General features: G+C 42.9%; 3 protein-coding genes across 4 annotated transcripts; 2 read left to right on the plus strand and 1 right to left on the minus strand.

Annotated features, from left to right (window-relative positions):
- Window positions 1-5,481: 5,481 nt before the first annotated feature.
- BCIN_10g05580 (hypothetical protein) lies at window positions 5,482-7,238 on the plus strand. Its single transcript, XM_001551341.2, has one exon. It carries the CDS (start codon window positions 5,805-5,807, stop codon window positions 6,738-6,740), a length of 936 nt encoding a protein of 311 aa, XP_001551391.1. The 5' UTR covers window positions 5,482-5,804; the 3' UTR covers window positions 6,741-7,238.
- Window positions 7,239-10,026: 2,788 nt separating this feature from the next.
- BCIN_10g05590 (hypothetical protein) lies at window positions 10,027-13,455 on the plus strand. Of its 2 annotated transcripts, XM_024695699.1 has the most exons (5): window positions 10,027-10,242; window positions 10,486-10,685; window positions 10,738-10,922; window positions 10,985-11,187; window positions 11,284-13,455. In XM_024695699.1, the coding sequence occupies exons 1-5, from the start codon at window positions 10,147-10,149 to the stop codon at window positions 13,276-13,278; spliced, it is 2,679 nt and encodes an 892-aa protein (XP_024551493.1). In that variant the 5' UTR covers window positions 10,027-10,146; the 3' UTR covers window positions 13,279-13,455. The 2 variants fall into 2 exon arrangements, with proteins under 2 accessions (XP_024551493.1, XP_001551395.1); XM_001551345.2 differs by having other exon boundaries at window positions 10,027-10,685.
- A 1,827-nt stretch (window positions 13,456-15,282) lies between these two features.
- On the minus strand, window positions 15,283-17,021 carry BCIN_10g05600 (hypothetical protein). The gene has a single exon (XM_001551346.2). It carries the CDS (start codon window positions 16,803-16,805, stop codon window positions 15,666-15,668), a length of 1,140 nt encoding a protein of 379 aa, XP_001551396.2. The 5' UTR covers window positions 16,806-17,021; the 3' UTR covers window positions 15,283-15,665.
- Between the last annotated feature and the right edge of the window lie 840 nt (window positions 17,022-17,861).

The raw sequence follows: 17,861 nt of genomic DNA on the forward strand, positions 1-17,861 counted from the left end.
TCAGATAAGACGCTGCTTTGATGGGAGATCCATTTGTTTGCGTGTGATATCTCGGCGGCAAGACATTGCTTGGAAGCACACTTCGACTTTGTACCCATGCATATATGCCCCACAGTTCTCGTTTTGCAACAGAGAGGATACACTGTGCAACGTAAAGCTATCGAATTTCTGCATCAAGGGATTGATTCAAGACTATCCTCTGTCTCATCAAGAAATGAAGGGGAGTCCAGATGCACATCTGCTGTCCAATCGTCAGGCAATCTACAGGATCATAGCGTCAAGATCTATCAATCCTGTCTTCATCCTTTTCTGATTTCTGATTTCTGATTTCTGATTTATGATCTCATCACATCACATCTCATCTCAGCTCTGTTCTTCACGTGAAATCTGATCGGATCAGTTGCAAGCAAAGCTCATGATATGGCTGGCACCGTGGCACCTTCCTCCCACGCATCGGATGATGCCTTTTCGGGAAGGCACAGGCCACCTTTCGAACAGTTCATTCATCATCCCACCATTAGCTCCAACTAACTGATCGCTCCCGCATATAAATCACGTTGGTTGGGTCACAAATGTGATTGCTCACTGAGGCTTCTTACCACTTCGGGCCATGCATGTGACGGGCAGGATCACTCAGGTCTTGAGAATAGGTAAAAAATACCGAATGAGGAAATATACGTTAGTTTTGAAGGTCTCTAGACTCGAATCAGAGCAATGAAGTACTTTTGTTGCATGTCTGAATTTTATGTCAATTATGCCATGATCGACGACTGGCTCTTTAGAACTCTTATTTGGAGATATGCATGTTTGGTGGGCCTAGAAAGAGAAGGTGTTTTTATGAATCTTTGTGCTAGGGTTCCATCATTCCAAGTCGAGATAAATGAAGACCTAATATTCCTTTACTAAGATATCGGGAGGACTAGGTCTTGTCAAGAGCTAGACCCTTGGATGGATTCTTGTGGTAAACAGTAGATATAGTGTTACTTCACCAATGTATGCAGGTTTTACCGGGTTATCGTCGCTGACGTATAGGTATACACCCTCTAGTCTATATATCTTATCGTTACTGGCACATTCAACCTTCTAGTATTGTATCCACTATCTTTTCATGATATTGTCCTGTTTTCTTCAGCACGAGTGTGCCGTCGATTCATCAAAGATTGCGAGAACCGCCCTAGGGTTAGAGTTACATGAGATCCCTTTCACCACAAATATAGAAGCTGCACTAGTAATTCACTCTACTGGCCTCGTTTTCATTGGTCTCGGCGATTAGATTATGTATGATCAAAGTGATGCCATCTCATACGTATCTCTATCCCATCCAGATCTCGTCTGAAGTTCCCTGACAAGATTATAAATACCAAGGATCCTACCTAATATCTATTCCCCCCCCCCCCCCCCCCCCCCCTAAATCTTCGTGTCTTTAGCCATACAGCTTCTACAGATATGTATAAATGAAGTATTTCCGGTATAAACTTGGAATATCTCCCGGTATCAGCCGATACTTGAACTTATAAACCATCCCATCACTACCATTTCTTTTAGTGTCGGCTTACCATAACTGTTACTGCTGACATTACTATTATTCGTTCAAGCGTAGTCCTAGTCCATCTTCCTTATTACAAGTCATTATAGCCCGCAAGTCTCATCTGAAGCTAACCCCGAATTCACAATTCTAATCTATTCCCAACTCATGGGAGTAAAACTCGATCTATTTAATAGTGCACAGCGAACAAAGTTCTCGATGCATCCACAACATCTCCATACTTCTGGTGGACATTGTCCCCGGAAAGAACTCGTTTCTTAATCAGAGTAAAATCACAGTCCAGTATTCGGGTTCTAGCAGCAGTTGTCACAATAAGCCCTTTCCCTCTTGATTTCGTTTTTCTGATATGGACTCAGATGTAAAGATCATCCACTATATCAAAACTGTGAGAGATGCAAGGCTTCCACCAGTGATTCATTAGTGATGAATCATCAATGAACAGTCATATTGATAGCTAATGGAAAATCTGTTCTTCAATTCCATTTCGGCTGTCCTTTTCAAACATACTTGTCGTCATATATCTATTAATACTGTTACTGTTACTGAAAAATTGTGGGATCATTTACAAAAGTATCAAGCTTCAGTGAGACACACTTTTAATAGTCATGAACCTAACGGACTTCCCGCCTGCTTAAAGAATCGAAACTTTGCTTACGACTTGTAGGGTTTATAGATTCAATTCTATTGCTCTCCTGGTTTTCTATGACGATTTTCGTTTGTGAACTTGAGAGATAGTTTTCATTCACTGGAAAGTACGACCGACTGCGTTATGATATCTGCTTTGAAGAGTGCTGGGGTAAGTAAATGTGTACCCCTCGTAGATTCTACGACTGATAAAAAGTTTAAGAAAGTGATATTCCTCTGGGTAGATAGTTGTGCCTAGGCATCCAAAAAGAAAAAGGTGTTTATTTTTAGAAATCCCGTACATATATTTTCGGTATGATGAAGGAGAAACTACTAAAGTTGTATCAAAAAGAGGCAGTCAAAAGTAGCCGAGTAGGCATGTATGTTATTTCCTGTGTTTTGATCTCAATCATCTGGACTCTATATTCAGGGGGAACCTGAGTTGCCATTGATATTTTCCTATTTGTAAAGGTGATAGGGTGTAAATTTGGTATCTTGCATTGCCACCGAAACATTATAGTGACTATCACTTAGATTGTTATTGTTGAGATTGCTAGCTATAATTGGTATATACTCTTAGCTTTCTACCATTAATCCTAATTCCCCCTCCCCTCTCGAAAACAAACGCAGCGTTCTCGCTTTATGTTACTCATATCATCTCTTTTCAATCCTATTTGCTAGATATAGTTCTTCAATTACTTTCTAGATATCAAACCATTATTATAATATACTCTGTCAAATAGCTGACACATTTCTTAATCACTAGTAGATGAGATGGTTCATTGGCCATTCCCTCCATGAAAAAATCTACCTCACAGCTGCTACACTTTATTCTGTATCTAATTCATACTTTATGCTCCGTATTCCATGCCCTATTCAAGCCTTCAACCCCCCCCCGCCCCATCATCCATCAAAAACTACTCTTCCTTCCAGAAAACCCCCACGAAATACCCAGCCTGTGTAAATTTGTAAATCATCTAAAACCTATATCTCTCTCCATCTAACCCAATCATCCCGTTCCCACTCCTATGCTTTCCTCCAAGTTTCCACAAAAGGAAAACATATCATAAATGGATCCATACATCCAGCAGGGAAGAAAATCACTATAATATTTAGCTTGTTCTAAATTACCAGCAATGTGTGAGTATGGATATAAGTATGAGTATTTCCACAATCTCTCTCAACTCTGAGACCCACGATCTGTAGGAGAGGAACAATCCATGCAATTCTCAGTACTTCTCTTCCCATCCTTGCTCATCCGCGTAGACGGAAGGAGGAAAGGAGATGTGATACAGCGAAATAAACATAACATTCACCATGACTAGTTCAAACTCCTCAAGAGGAAAGTCTTATAGGTCTGTTCGCGAGTATCCATCTACATTTCTTCAGTACTAGTTCTCGAGGATGTGAATCGTTGGGCACTGAAGATGCAGATATCTGAGAGTCTTTCTGACTTCTCAGCTTCACAGTCTGTAGGATACACACGAATAAATAAGCAAGTAAGCAAACAAGCAAGCAAACAGCCCCAACGCAATTCACGCTGTATTGAAAATCGATGCGCTAACCCCCCTCAGAATCATCTCACCCATCATTCTCCCATCCGACATCCGATATATAGAAACTCCACACATATGCTCTACTACATGTCCATAAGCTCGAATTGATACTTAATAACCACTCATCACTATTCATCTTCTCATCTCCAACTCCCCAATAGTCATCAGTTGTCAGTTATATAAAGATTGCATGATCGAATAACTATACAATACTACTAAAACATTCCTATAAATTACTACTGTGATTCGGAATTTTATGGGCGTTTGATTGTTTTTGTTGCGTTAGGTGTTGTGGTATCACTTGATGTGATATTATGTGATATGATATGATAGTTAGTATACGAAAGGTTGGAATCTTATCATAGGGACTGTTATACATATACATATATATATATGATTAGTAGCTAATCTTCTATTGATCTATTCAATCAATCAATTGATTACCCAACCATCTATCCAGCACACCCTTCCACTCACCCATTTCAATAAAGTCAAAGACGACCTTTCATTCATTCCCCCAAACTCAAACTCAGAGTCTGAGATCCAGAGATGCAGCGCCTAAGAGTTTAAAGCTCCTCTGTGCTTTATTTATTATTTATCATTTACCATCCATCCATTCATCTTCATCATCGTCATCACCCACTCGTAAACAAGACGAGCCAATGCTAAACCCCAATAAAATCCCCTTCTTTCCTTTTCAAAAGAAGCCAAAGTTAAAGCTAATACTGACACAAATAATATCCATCGATCGATCACCTTTCAAATCTCCGATCTTAAGCCCAATCCCCTCATCTCAAACTTCCCCCTCAAAATTCGTAATTGTATATCCCACATCCTATAGAACAAAACATCTACTAGTACTCTACTCATATACCGAATAAACAATACTTTACACATGTACATCCACACACATACACACCAATCACAAGTTCTCTCAAATCCTTATTGATATTCCTGAATTCCTAGAATACTCGCTGTACTCACTCGCTATTATTTGCTTTCAATTAATCATTTAGATAGGTAGGTAGCTGGATTTCTTTAATCCTAATCTCAATCTCAACCTTAATCTCAGCTCCCAACTTCAAAACCTAGGGGGGTTAATCTAGAGACACACACATACACATATATACATACTAATCAACCAACCCCCGAGAAACAAGAAACAAGAACTACACACACACACACACAAAGTAGAACAATTACGATTAATACCAAACCCAAACTCGACCAAGTAAGTTTCTTGTACTCCGATGCTAAATATTTAGATGCAGAGGAGAGAGAGAGTAAAGTACTATGATAAATAAATGGATAGATGAACCTAAGTAGTTGAGTGATAATCTATCCATCAAACCCCAAACCCCAAATCGAGAATCGAGAATCAAGGAAATACAAACATCCCACCTCACCACCGAGATGAGAGTAGATAGAAGCGAGAAGATATAAAAAAAAGAGAGACAGGTGAGTAAAAGATATCAATAGAAAGAAAGAAAGAAAGAAAGGGAAAGAGAGGAAAGTTTTAGAAGAATATACATACATACATACAGGGATGTATCTTAATCCTTGTACTGAGAAAGAAGAGTAGAAGAATAGAAGAATAGAAGAATAGAATAATTGCTCAAGGTGAATCCTCCATATAAGTATATACATACAAATAACCAAAAATCAAATCGAATCGAAGCGTGCTTGCCCAACATACATCAGTTATCATTAAGCACATGCGCTACAAACAACAAAACCCTCATTGTTCTTTCCCAAGCAAGCAAAAGAAGAAGAAGAAAGTCGAGGTGGGTATAAGCTAAAACAAGCAGTATGGATAATATCCATATCCATATCCACACCCTCCTCCTTATTTCCTTTCCAAAATCAAATATCAAATAGAAAATATCAAAAATCAAATAGCAAATAGCAAATAGCAAATATTCAATTCATACTCACTCACTCATTATTACAATACACAAGATATAATTACCGATCTATTATTGATTGATTGATTGATTCTTCTTCCAAATCCCCCCCCCCAACTCGTACATCTCTTTTTGCAAATGAATTCATCCACACCAGCGACATCGAAAAATGCCATGCCGAGGTATTCATCAAGCGAAGAGGATGATTCGCAGCCTCCCAGCCTTATATTTTCCGCTACGCCATCACTCCATGAAGAGATTTTGCCGAGTTCTCATATCGGAGTTCGTGATTCGGGAGGATATGATAGGGATGATGATTCGGAAGGGTATGGTGGAGATGACGAGGGCACAAGGGGAATTAGAGCGTATGTGAAGAGAAAATATGTACCTGGAGCGCAGATGAAAAAAAAGGTACAGAAGGATTTGGAAAGAAGAAAGGAATTGGGAGAAATGGGAGAACGCAGGTCGAATTCGATTGATTCTATGGGAAAGAATGGATTAGCAAAGAGTCGAGAACCTCTAAATCGGGCGAGTGGTGATCTCGTGGAACAATATCTGGTGAATCATGATGGAGTGGCAGTGAAAGCAAACAAACAACGGAGGGATGACCAGACACCCTTAAAGCAAATGAAGAAGGGGCACCAAAACCATTCTTCAATACCAGATATGAGAATATCAGAAGGAAGGAATGGCCCCGAGACCGCTCAAATTGCCATGGAAATGGGCGAATCTGATATGGCCTCGGCATCGGCATCTCCAAGGCAATTATTTAAATACAAACCGACATCCACACCAATAACAGTCCCACCACCGGCACATTTTCAATGGCGAGTTCCTAGATCAATTCTAACCCATGATTATGTGGAACCGGCAAGGGCACGCCTTGGATGGGACAAAGCCAAGTCACACACTGATAGAATAAGTCCGGGGCAAACATCACGGGTTGATGCTTCGCCGTTTGGTCACAAGTTGGAGTCAAACTCAACTCCGCGTATCATGACTGAAGGACTTGGAGCGATAAAGGCATTGTACGATAGACTGGAAGATTCATCTTCAAAACGGAGGAAGACAGAAAGGGAATACAAGATTGGTGGATGGTATGGAAGATGATATGGAGAAGAATTGATAGAGGGAGATGAAAATACTTTGGGGAGTATAAAGCAAGCGGAATGAATACATTTGTGATATAGTTAATGCCAGCGAAACATTGATAGAATTTTAGCCCTGTGAGAATGTACTTAATTCTTGCAGAGTTCAACGTGAGCCCTTGAAATGAGTATGCAATTCTAACTGGGTGTTTGTGTCGCTTTCAAATATTGAAGTACCTGGTTGTTGGATTGTAGTTCAGAATATTAGGGTCCATGATCGATACACCGTCCGAGGCTCCTTGGTGTTTGGATTGGCACAACATCATCTCCGATAGTCGCATACTCCTCATCTAGTCAAGGGATTGGAGAAGTGTAAGACGGTGAAGTGAAGGACGGCTACAAAGCTCGACTACTGACTTGCAGTGGTAATCTAAGTACAGCACACCACTAAGTATGCTCTAAGATCCGAAGATTCCGGATTGAACAGTAGGATTTATTATATTAACAGTCCTCATGATCAAAAGGGTTTCCGTCACTAAACAGTAAGCCCTCTCCAGAGCCCCATCGTAGCCATCGTAGCCATGGCAGTCATTGTCGGAATAACCGGGAGTATCTTTTTCCAAGCTACACAGCTGGGGCGCTTGGTTGTGTTGTCCATAGAATTGGGGAACGCAAGTAACAATCGAATCCTGGATTGCCATGTATTAATTTGTATGCAGATACAATTGCAATAAAAGTCGGGCCCCAATGTATGTATGCACCAATTCCGAAGATTAGCCATGTTCCCACGGGGGAGCGGGGGAGAAAATCCGGAGGTTCCCAGTTTATTGGTAAAGAATACTACTGCTGGATGTTCGGATAGGCTTCTTATTCGAGAACTCCGACGCTTGCCATGGCCCATGGGGAAAAATGATGGAGAAGAGGAGAAGAGGAGAAGAGGAGAATGTGATCTCAGTGTAATCGGTCCGATGAGATATATAGTGGTACAATTTGATAAATTGGTAAGGATGGGAAGTAGCGTGAAGTCTAGAGAAGTGTGAACGGCGGGGTCGGGTATCGGTGTAGATAGTTACGAGGCTTCCGAACGTACACTGCGTAGGGACTTTCTAGTGTAATTCGTGTTGACATACGGCTCGATCCATGATTGTGTGGCTGGTCAGGTTCGTGGAAAGCTTGGAAAGCTTGGCTAGCGATGAGATGGCGAAGAAGGAGAAAGAAAGGGATAGGAAGGCGGGGCGGAGATGTCGTTCCTAGACTTTTAGTGGATATTTGAGATGTTGCCGATCGGAAGTGCCATTCTTGGTTGGAGCGTGTCGTAGGGTGGTCAAGTTTGCTTGGTGAGTGAGTTGTTTGTCTTGCAAAAGGGTTTGGTTGATGAAAATGGGGGTGAACCGATGATCAACCGCGAATTCTAGAACTTCTTCAAGTGCCCCTGTTGATCTGACGGGGTTGGACTCCCTCCCACCCTGATTGCACATGTCGTGATATTATGATGATGGTGATGATGATGGTGGTGAGGGTGGTGAGGGTGGTGAGGGTGGTGAGGATGGTGAGGATGGTGAGGATGGTGAGGATGGTGATAATGGTGATGAGAGTAATGCCGATGATTATCTTTCCGCATTCCCTTGTCGATTCACACTCAACAGACTCACGCAACGATCTCCCTTGTGTTATAGACCATCTCATCTTCTGCATCATCCATTCCTCCATTCATTCCATATTGAACCGTTACTCCGTACGATCCAGCATACAACTGAGCCACCTCACGACACGACGGAGAAAAAAAAGAAGAAAAAGAAGAAAGTCAATTTGCATACAGAAGTGGAGTATTCATGATTCGATCATCACTTGACAGGCAAATAAATACATGCACATCCACATATCCATATCCACATCCATATCCACGCACCATACCAAGCAAGTGCTGTGTGGAAATCGGATGTGTCTGCTGTGTAATGTGTAATGTGTAATGTGTAATCTCTAATCTGTAAGCACCAAGCACCAAGCACCATTCCCCGCCCTTTTTCCCCAAGTTCCGAAGAAAATCCGATTATGGGACTATGAGTTTGTGGGTTTGTGGATTTGTGGGGCTGTGGGTCCGCGCGGGTCAACATGTTTTTTTTTTCTGAAGTTTGTGGGGTTTGCGGAGGTTGAGATGAACATGCATCCTTAGTTACAGCTGCAGTACGAACAATGGAATGCCATCTAATGGCGTCTGATGTATCTGTTGGAGACCGAGTATGATGGGCTTTGCTATGAGATGCTTGGATGGCGAAGAGAGACTCTGTCGACGTCTGTGAGAGACATGTGCGATGAGGACAAAGACACCCAAGCCATCAATCCCGTATCTGAGAGTCGACCGTTTGTTCAGATCTCTAATATGGGATATGGGCGGATAGAAATTGCCGGGCAGGCTAAACGCTTGGAAGTTCAGTCTCTGCCAATTAATCTCTCGTGATCCTGCATCCATGCTTGTCATATTATCATCATCATCATCGTTGATGCATGTCAGCTTGGAAATGAAATGACGTTGGTGTGTTTGTTTGCTTGACAGCGAATGCCTGCGGTGCAGAGCACGCGTTCACAGCAGAAACAGCAATCTCAGTGACGACGACAACAACAACAACAACAGCAGCAACAGCAACAACAGCCACAACCACAACAACTGAGATGTGATGCCACGAAAAGAGTACCCGCGGAATTGACAGTCTCGGAATATCTAATACGCCTTTCACCGCGAAACACAACTTTTACAATAAGCTTCCCCCCAAGACGCGATACGATTGATATAATTTTATATGGTGTACAAGGTGGTATGCTCGTACACATTGACCCAACATGTCACTCTAAATTGCCTAGGTATCCAGGAACTTTATCTGCCGAAGATCTTTCCCTTCTTTCGCCCAACTCATGCACGTCGTCTGATAGTCTACCACTCGACCAGGGAACTAGGTGTTTAACTTTTTGCTTACCGGTGTGCTGGGGAAGCTCAATGTTTCTTTTGCAAGATCTGCTCGTGTACCTACCTAGTACCCACCTAGTACCTACACCCACCCAGGTAATGCGCCAGCTAGCCCTTCATTCCTACCGATGTGTATGTATGTGTCTGTACTATGCGCGTCGAAGACCCCATTTTCGAACATTAATCCATCATCCATGGGTCTACTCCGTACAGATCAGGAGTAGATGGGGCGAAATGCAGACTCCACAGACAGACAGACAGACAGTTAAGGTTGGGAGGTAGGTGTGTCTGTCTCGCTCGCTATATAAAGTATCTTGCCATCCCACCATGTTTCCTTCTTTCCTTCGAAGATCAGTACAGTCAATCTTCTCAATTCATTTGAGATTGTACCTGCTTATTCCTCAATCCCTTTGAATTTCATCTTTCATCCAATCACCATTCAATTGGTGGTGGCTCTTTCCTCAAAATGAGATATTCACTCGTCGTTGCTGGGTTACTGGCCGCGGCCTCCCCCAGTCAACAAGAAAGTACGTTGCATCGTGCTACCAAACAATCACGTCAAGTTTGTACTCCCCATTTCCATTTTCTCTCCTCTCTCCCTTTCCTTCCACAAACCATGTTTCTCTCAATGAAAGGAGAAAACCACCACTCGTTCTTCTTCATTACCGCCGTGTATGATTATATCCATTTATAATTTACACAACCGCATCGTCAAAACTTCACCATGAAGAGTTTATTGGATCTCGTTCTTGTTCTGTCCGGCATCATCACAGGAGATCGAAAATTGCTAACTCTTGGTACGAAGTCGTCGAATTCTACATACCCCGGCGCCGTCGATCCGGCCACTGATTCAGGTGCTGTCTTCGGTCAAACCAGCGAACCATTTTATCCTTCGCCATGGATGAACCCAAATACCGGCGGATGGGAGGATGCCTATGTTAAGGCCAAGGATTTTGTTTCGCAGCTTACCTTGTTGGAGAAGGTTAATTTGACTACTGGTGTTGGGTGAGCTTGGTTGATCTTTACAGTGCTGAATGTAAAACTAATCATCATTTAGATGGGAAGGAGAACAATGTGTCGGTCAAGCTGGATCAGTTCCTCGACTCGGTCTTCGATCGATGTGTATGCAAGATTCTCCAGTTGGTGTTCGTGATACCGATTTTAACTCGGTTTTCTCGAGTGGCCAATCCGTTGCAGCTACCTTTGATCGTGGTTTGATGTATGCTCGGGGTTATGCTATGGGTAAGTTTCAATTTACTCCGATTGGTTCATACATTTCGGACTCAAGCTAACTCATTTTGTAGGTCAAGAGCATAAAGCAAAGGGTGTAACTGTGCAACTCGGTCCCGTCGCTGGTCCTCTTGGTCGTGCTCCACAAGGTGGACGTAACTGGGAAGGATTTAGTCCAGATCCTGTCTTGACAGGTATTGGAATTGCTGAAACCATCAAAGGTATTCAAGACGCTGGTATCATTGCTTGTGCCAAGCATTTCATCGGTAACGAACAGGTTTGTACTCTTTTACTTTCCGATTATCAATACACGGGATACTTTTATTAGTTTCCTGATAATCCATTACTACTTCGATAACTTACAAATATTTAGGAACATTTCCGTCAATCTGGCGAATCACAAGGCTTCGGCTTCAACATCACTGAATCCAGTTCATCCAACATTGACGATGTCACCATGCACGAGACATACCTCTGGCCATTCGCAGACGCAGTTCGCGCTGGTGTTGGTTCCATTATGTGTTCTTACAACCAAGTCAACAACTCCTATGCTTGTCAAAACTCCAAGATGCTCAACAACTTGCTCAAGGATGAGCTCGGATTCCAAGGATTTGTTATGACTGATTGGCAAGCTCAGCACACTGGAGCAGCTTCAGCTGTCGCTGGATTGGATATGACCATGCCTGGTGATACCCTCTTCAACAGTGGAGAGAGTTTCTGGGGAACCAACCTCACATTAGCAGTTATCAATGGAACCGTTCCAGAATGGAGAATTGACGACATGGCAATGAGAATTATGGCTGCTTACTTCAAAGTTGGTCTCACATTGGACGAGCCAGAAATCAACTTCTCTTCATGGACTCTTGATACATATGGACCGCTCCACTACGCAGCTGGAAAGGATGTTCAACAAATTAACTGGCACGTCGATGTTAGAGGAGACCATGCAAAGTTGATCAGAGATATTGGAGCTCGATCAACAGTCCTCTTGAAGAACACCAACAACGCACTTCCTCTTTCAAAGCCTAAATTCCTTGCTGTTATTGGAGAGGATGCTGGCTCAAGCCCTTACGGACCTAATGGATGCTCTGACAGAGGTTGCGATAACGGCACTCTTGGCATGGCTTGGGGTTCTGGTTCCGCCAACTTCCCTTACCTTGTCACTCCAGACACTGCTCTTCAAAACCAAGCCATTGCTGATGGCACTGTTTACCAGAGCATCTTGGATAACTATGCTACGGCCCAAATCGAAGCACTTGTTAGTCAAGAAGTCACTGCCATTGTTTTCGTCAACGCCAATTCCGGAGAAGGATATATCAGTGTTGATGGAAACATTGGTGATCGCAACAACCTTACTCTCTGGAACTCTGGTGATGCTTTGATTAAAAACGTCTCTGCCCTCTGCAACAACACTATCGTCGTTATTCACTCCACTGGACCTACTTTGGTTGGCGATTGGTATGACAACGAGAACATCACTGCAATCTTGTGGGCTGGTGTACCAGGACAAGAAAGTGGAAACAGTATCACTGATGTTCTATATGGAAAGGTTAACCCTGCTGCCCGTACACCATTCACATGGGGACCAACTAGAGAGAGTTACGGTACCGATGTTCTCTACGAGCCAAACAACGGTGAGGCTGCACCACAACTCGACTTCACTGAAGGAAACTTCATTGATTACCGCGCTTTTGATGCTCAAGGTATCGAACCAATTTACGAGTTTGGCTTTGGTCTCTCATACACCACATTCAACTACTCTGGCCTTACTGTTACCAAGAATGCCAATGCAAGCAGCACTTACACTCCATCATCTGGATTGACTCAAGCTGCTCCATCTTTTGGAAACTTCTCCACAGACCTCAATGACTACATCTTCCCCAACGGTTCATTCCCATATGTTTACCAATACATTTACCCATACCTCAACACCAGCGATGCTGCCGCCTCATCTGCGGATCCAAATTACGGTCAAAATGCCTCCGAGTTCCTCCCACCAAAGGCAACTGACGGATCTGCTCAACCTATTCTCGCAGCAGGTGGTGCACCAGGAGGTAACCCAGCACTTTACGACGTGCTTTACACCGTTACTGCACAAATCCAAAACTCCGGTAAACTTGATGGTGAAGAAGTTCCCCAACTCTACGTTAAGCTCGGTGGACCCAATGATCCTCTTATCGTATTGAGAGGCTTCGAAAGACTTTCCATCCCTGCAGGAAATACTACTACTTTCACGGCTGATTTGACCAGAAGAGATTTGAGCAACTGGGATACAGCCGCGCAAAACTGGTTCATTAGTAACTACACTAAGACAGTTTACGTTGGTTCCAGTTCAAGAAACTTGCCATTGAGTCAGGATTTGGCTTAAGAGGAGGTGAATGAAATAGGATGGGAGGAAGTGGGTCATGATGAACCAGATTTAATACATAATGACGAGGGGTGGGAAATGAATGGAAGGATAGCCTTTTGGGTATGGCTACGTACATATATTATGAAGTTATGAAATGAATACATATGACATAGATGCAAAATTTGAGATGGTCCATTGATTTTACGAAAGTGATGACGAAATTCTACATTGAGGATGAAAATGAATATAGTTACCTAGCCATTGGGTGGGTTTTGGTATAGATAGACTTAGAAAATAGAGACGTGTTACCTGCTTGACAGATAACATCCAGTAAATGAAGTTGGGGATTAGAATTGGGGTATCCGTGAAGTTGATGCGTTTTGTGAGCTATGCTGGTTGTGAGATGCAGTTAATGGTCTGTTTGTTTACTTGAGTTTGGTTGTTGGTGAGGGGACATTGGTAAGTTTTGTTTTTGTCTTTTGGGGGAGGGGGAGTTAGAGAAAGGGAGAGAGGGATCATGATTATAATTACAACTACAAGGAAGATAAAGATAAAGATCATTGATAGCCTGGTTTTTCCGGGGGGGGGGGGGGGGGGAGAGGAATGAATGGAGGAATGAGGTTTCTTTCGTGTTGAGTGTATTTTCCTGGTGGGAGAAAGGGGGAAAGAAGGAAAGAAGGAAAGGGGAAAGAAACTTCATACCTGGTAGATCAATTATACTCATGCTTTTGGTTCTGAACTTTTGGTAGATTGATAGATATAGATAGATATGTTGATATGTTGATATGTTGATATGTTGATATGTTGATATGTTGATATGTTGATATGTTGATATGTTGATATGTTGATATGTTGATATGTTGATATGTTGATATGTTGATATGTTGATATGTTGATATAGATCTATTGATATTGATATAGATATAGATGGATACTGATACCAATACCAATACTTACTTGTTCATGATAAATAGTCGAAAAGGTGAAGGTATTGTATTTCTGCTGGATAATCGAGGTGGATAGGTTGCTGATGAAAGGATTTCGATTTGGATTTGGATGGAATCTGTAAATTGGTGTTGTGGTGGTGGTGGTGATGGTGGTGGTGGAATACATATATATATATATATACTAGAGTAGAGCAGAGTGACTACTATAGGTAGATACGATCGCATTCCAAGCATGAAAATAATCAATCTTGTACTTTGGAAATAGGATTGCATGGATAGGTACCATTTGACACGATTTGATATTCACAGCTTCCTCCGCACATCCCGAGATCAAGACTCGTTACATTACATTACATTACATTACATTACATTACATGGCACCTACCTACCTACCTACCGCTGCTGCACCAATTTTCGAGAAACCTCCCCCCCCCTTCCTCCCAAATGAAATAGACGTTGTCTTGCCAAAGACTAGAAGCGACCGCGCGCTCCATCAGTATCAGAATACACGAGGGGCTAGCCTGGAATATAGGCGACTCTAAAAAATGGTTAGACTTGAAGTTTGATATCATCTCGTCATGTACAATCCATACCGAGTTGATTTAAAAGATTGCGTGGTGCAATTTGTTAGAATCTTTTTTTTTTTTTTTTTTTTTTTTTTCATTTTCCATGGAAGAAGGTGTGGATGTTTACTGACGCCGATTTTCCCGTCTCAATAACACCGAAATAGAAGACTCGGGATTGGGGTGTCGATTATCTGATCGAGAGATTGAGAGGTTTGTTATCATATTAATTGCTAGCTGGGTATGCTCATTGTTCGCATACACTTGATGATTCGCTATTGCATGTTCGTGATGGTAGTGAAGTATTTCGATGGATATCGCATTGATGGACGAATCACATATGTCGGTGCGTACCACGAAGTGAAAACAAAGGGGGGGTTGATCGATATCCTTTGCTCTGAGATTTCACTACATCTCCATGACGATTATCGATACCATCCATATATGCACTTTCAAGCTCGATATATATATATCACTTACACACTCGAGTAAGTAGATGATGTATCATTTCGTGTCTTTCTGATGATGATGATGATGATGATTATAATTAAAGCCACATATATGAGTACAAGAAGAAGGAATCTTCGAATTCTATAAAACGAATGTTTGATAATGCGACGGGAACCCCCTCCCAAAAGCCCCTTTGCAGCATACGCTCCAGTATTCCTATCCGTATTCCTATACTCAACCGCTAGAAAACCTGTCCGTTCTCAACACTTGTTATAGTCTCGAGTCTAGACTCCTATTACCACGCTTTCGATAAACAATATTTCTTCCAACTCCAATGCTCAAGTGATGTCTTTCAGGCGCGAAAAAATATAAATCATAATCATGCATGTGAACTCTGGCTTGCATCCAACTCCTCCACCTTGAAACAATTCCTTAATCTTCATCTTCACGAACTATGATTTTTGGACGACTGATTAACGACATCGGTATTTGGCGACTCAACAACTGCATCGCTGCTAGAAGCTCTTGCGACTCCACCATTGCTGGGCGTGGCACTTTCCGCAGTCAAATCACCATAACTAGGTAATTCATCCAACCCACCACTACTCAGACATCTCGCCGCTCCTCCAGTCTCAATCTGGATCGTCACACCATGCATCGTCGAATCTCCATAACTCGGCAACTGATCTTCGGCTGCATCTCCAGCGAGTCTCTCCCCACGACCCCGCGCTTCACTCGGACCCGACGCATTACTTGAGGCTCCCACCACTTCCCTATTTTCCTCTCTCTCACTCCACAACATCCTCTTCTTCCTCGATACTTTATCCAGCTCCAAAGAAAAGAAACTTATCGCCCGTGTATTGTCTACGCGTCTCGCAACCTCAATCTGTTCCCGGAGATCTTTTTCTTCCCGTTCCAATCGACAATACCTCTTCCACTCCTCAAACCAAAAACACAAGAGCGCAACGACCAGTTTCTGACCACCGATTGAAAGATTGGTCGAAGCAAGCTGATGAGGGAAGTTTTTCGTAATCGCGGCCGGTTTGACCGGATGCTCATCTTCCACGCTAGGTCTCGGGGCCAACATCCCAGGTTCAAGAGCCGTGGGCGCTTCTAATATGATACCGTGGTTGACGAGAGCTTTCTGGATTTCCACACTGGAACTCTCCACATCGACGATATCGGTTACCACAAACGCGCGCTCGCCGAGAAACATGGGATGCGGAAGTCGTCGTTGATATTTGATGAGAGCATCGGCTTGCGCGGGACTGAGCGAGACATCGGTGAAGGGGTGAGCTTCGGAGAAGACATTGCCGACGGCATGGAGGAAGGCTCCGGAGAGTCTACGGACGCGTTCCATGATCGCTGATGGTCTTTGTACCACCACACTACTGTGGAAATTTCTCGTGGCTGATTGGGCGATGTTTGGTATGCTAAGATGAGATGAGGTGAATGCCCTAATGTCAATGCAAGGTACTGTGTCTTGCCCTTGCTCTGCAGACAATAATGATACTGGGATGCTTTGGATTTGATCATGGAAGGTGCTCACAAACCAAGAGGTAAGATATTCACGCATGAGGGGCATGAGAGTGCGCACATGTTTCGTACCCACTACATCTTCACGCACCGTTTCATGGAGATAAAAGAATCACTCTTATTGGCTCAAAAGGGCAAGACGGGCTGAAGAAGAAGAAGGAGAAGAAGAGAAATAAGACGGCCTAGACATTCAAGGATTTCTTATCAAAGGACAGGACATTTACCACAAAGTTAAAATAATAATAATAATAATAATAATAATAACAATAATAATGATAGTGATAATGCAACCCCGCTTTCAAGCGATTGCGAAGCTGACATGGCGATTCCACATTGAGAAATCCAGCACGAGACGCCGAAGGATGGCTGCAGCAAGGGTTTCAGCTGGAGTTTGGGTCACGCAATGATCACTTGAACATTTCATCTCGTGACCATTTGGGCCAAAATTCAACAAAGGCCGGATTGGGAATATGCACATCGTTACTCGGGTCTTGGAATGGGGACGCCGTCGTCAATATTGTTGGGAGGCGGACTCGTCCGTATACCGTCGGATCAAATGCGCAAACTTGCAAAGGGAGGCAAGCAGGTTGAGGTCAAACCCACAATTAGCCAATACGAGGTACATCGCACATCGCACATCACACATCACATATCACACATCGCACATCGCAGTATGACAAGTGTATACCTCGATATCAAGAGACTGTACGTGCCATCTTGGGCGGCGTCGTCAACCTCAACAACCATCGTGGCGATATTCATTCAGCAATGACACCTATCCATACAAAAATAAAACCGAGGCAGATATAATTGATAATTGACCAACAACTGATTTTTTCCCACAATGATTCGACCATGATTCGAGAATGACGACCCAGCCGTATTGACGTGGTGTTGCACTGCCACAACGGCTTGTGTAGAGCATCGTTCAGCCTGTCGTCCGTGATGAAAATTGTCTGTTCCCGACTCGCGATTACGAACGGCTTTATGCGCATTGCCCTCAGCTAAACTTTCGCCCCTCTCGCTGGCAATGTCTGTCTAGGAAATAGAGAAACATTGCAGATATTCCGCCTTGTGTTCAGCTGTTCCAGGATGCCGACTTATG

Source organism: Botrytis cinerea, chromosome 10 (genome assembly GCF_000143535.2).
Source record: "Botrytis cinerea B05.10 chromosome 10, complete sequence".
Taxonomy (NCBI): Eukaryota; Fungi; Ascomycota; class Leotiomycetes; order Helotiales; family Sclerotiniaceae; genus Botrytis; species Botrytis cinerea.

Excerpts from the sequence above, each read along its gene's own strand:
- BCIN_10g05580 (XM_001551341.2), top strand. The coding sequence starts at position 5,805 with ATGCCGAGGTATTCATCAAGCGAAGAGGATGATTCGCAGCCTCCCAGC.
- BCIN_10g05590 (XM_024695699.1), top strand. The coding sequence starts at position 10,147 with ATGAGATATTCACTCGTCGTTGCTGGGTTACTGGCCGCGGCCTCCCCC. Across the intron at positions 10,923-10,984 it reads TGCTCGGGGTTATGCTATGG|GTCAAGAGCATAAAGCAAAG; the intron begins GTAAGTTTCAAT and ends CTCATTTTGTAG. Across the intron at positions 11,188-11,283 it reads ATTTCATCGGTAACGAACAG|GAACATTTCCGTCAATCTGG; the intron begins GTTTGTACTCTT and ends ACAAATATTTAG.
- BCIN_10g05600 (XM_001551346.2), bottom strand. The coding sequence starts at position 16,805 with ATGCCCCTCATGCGTGAATATCTTACCTCTTGGTTTGTGAGCACCTTC.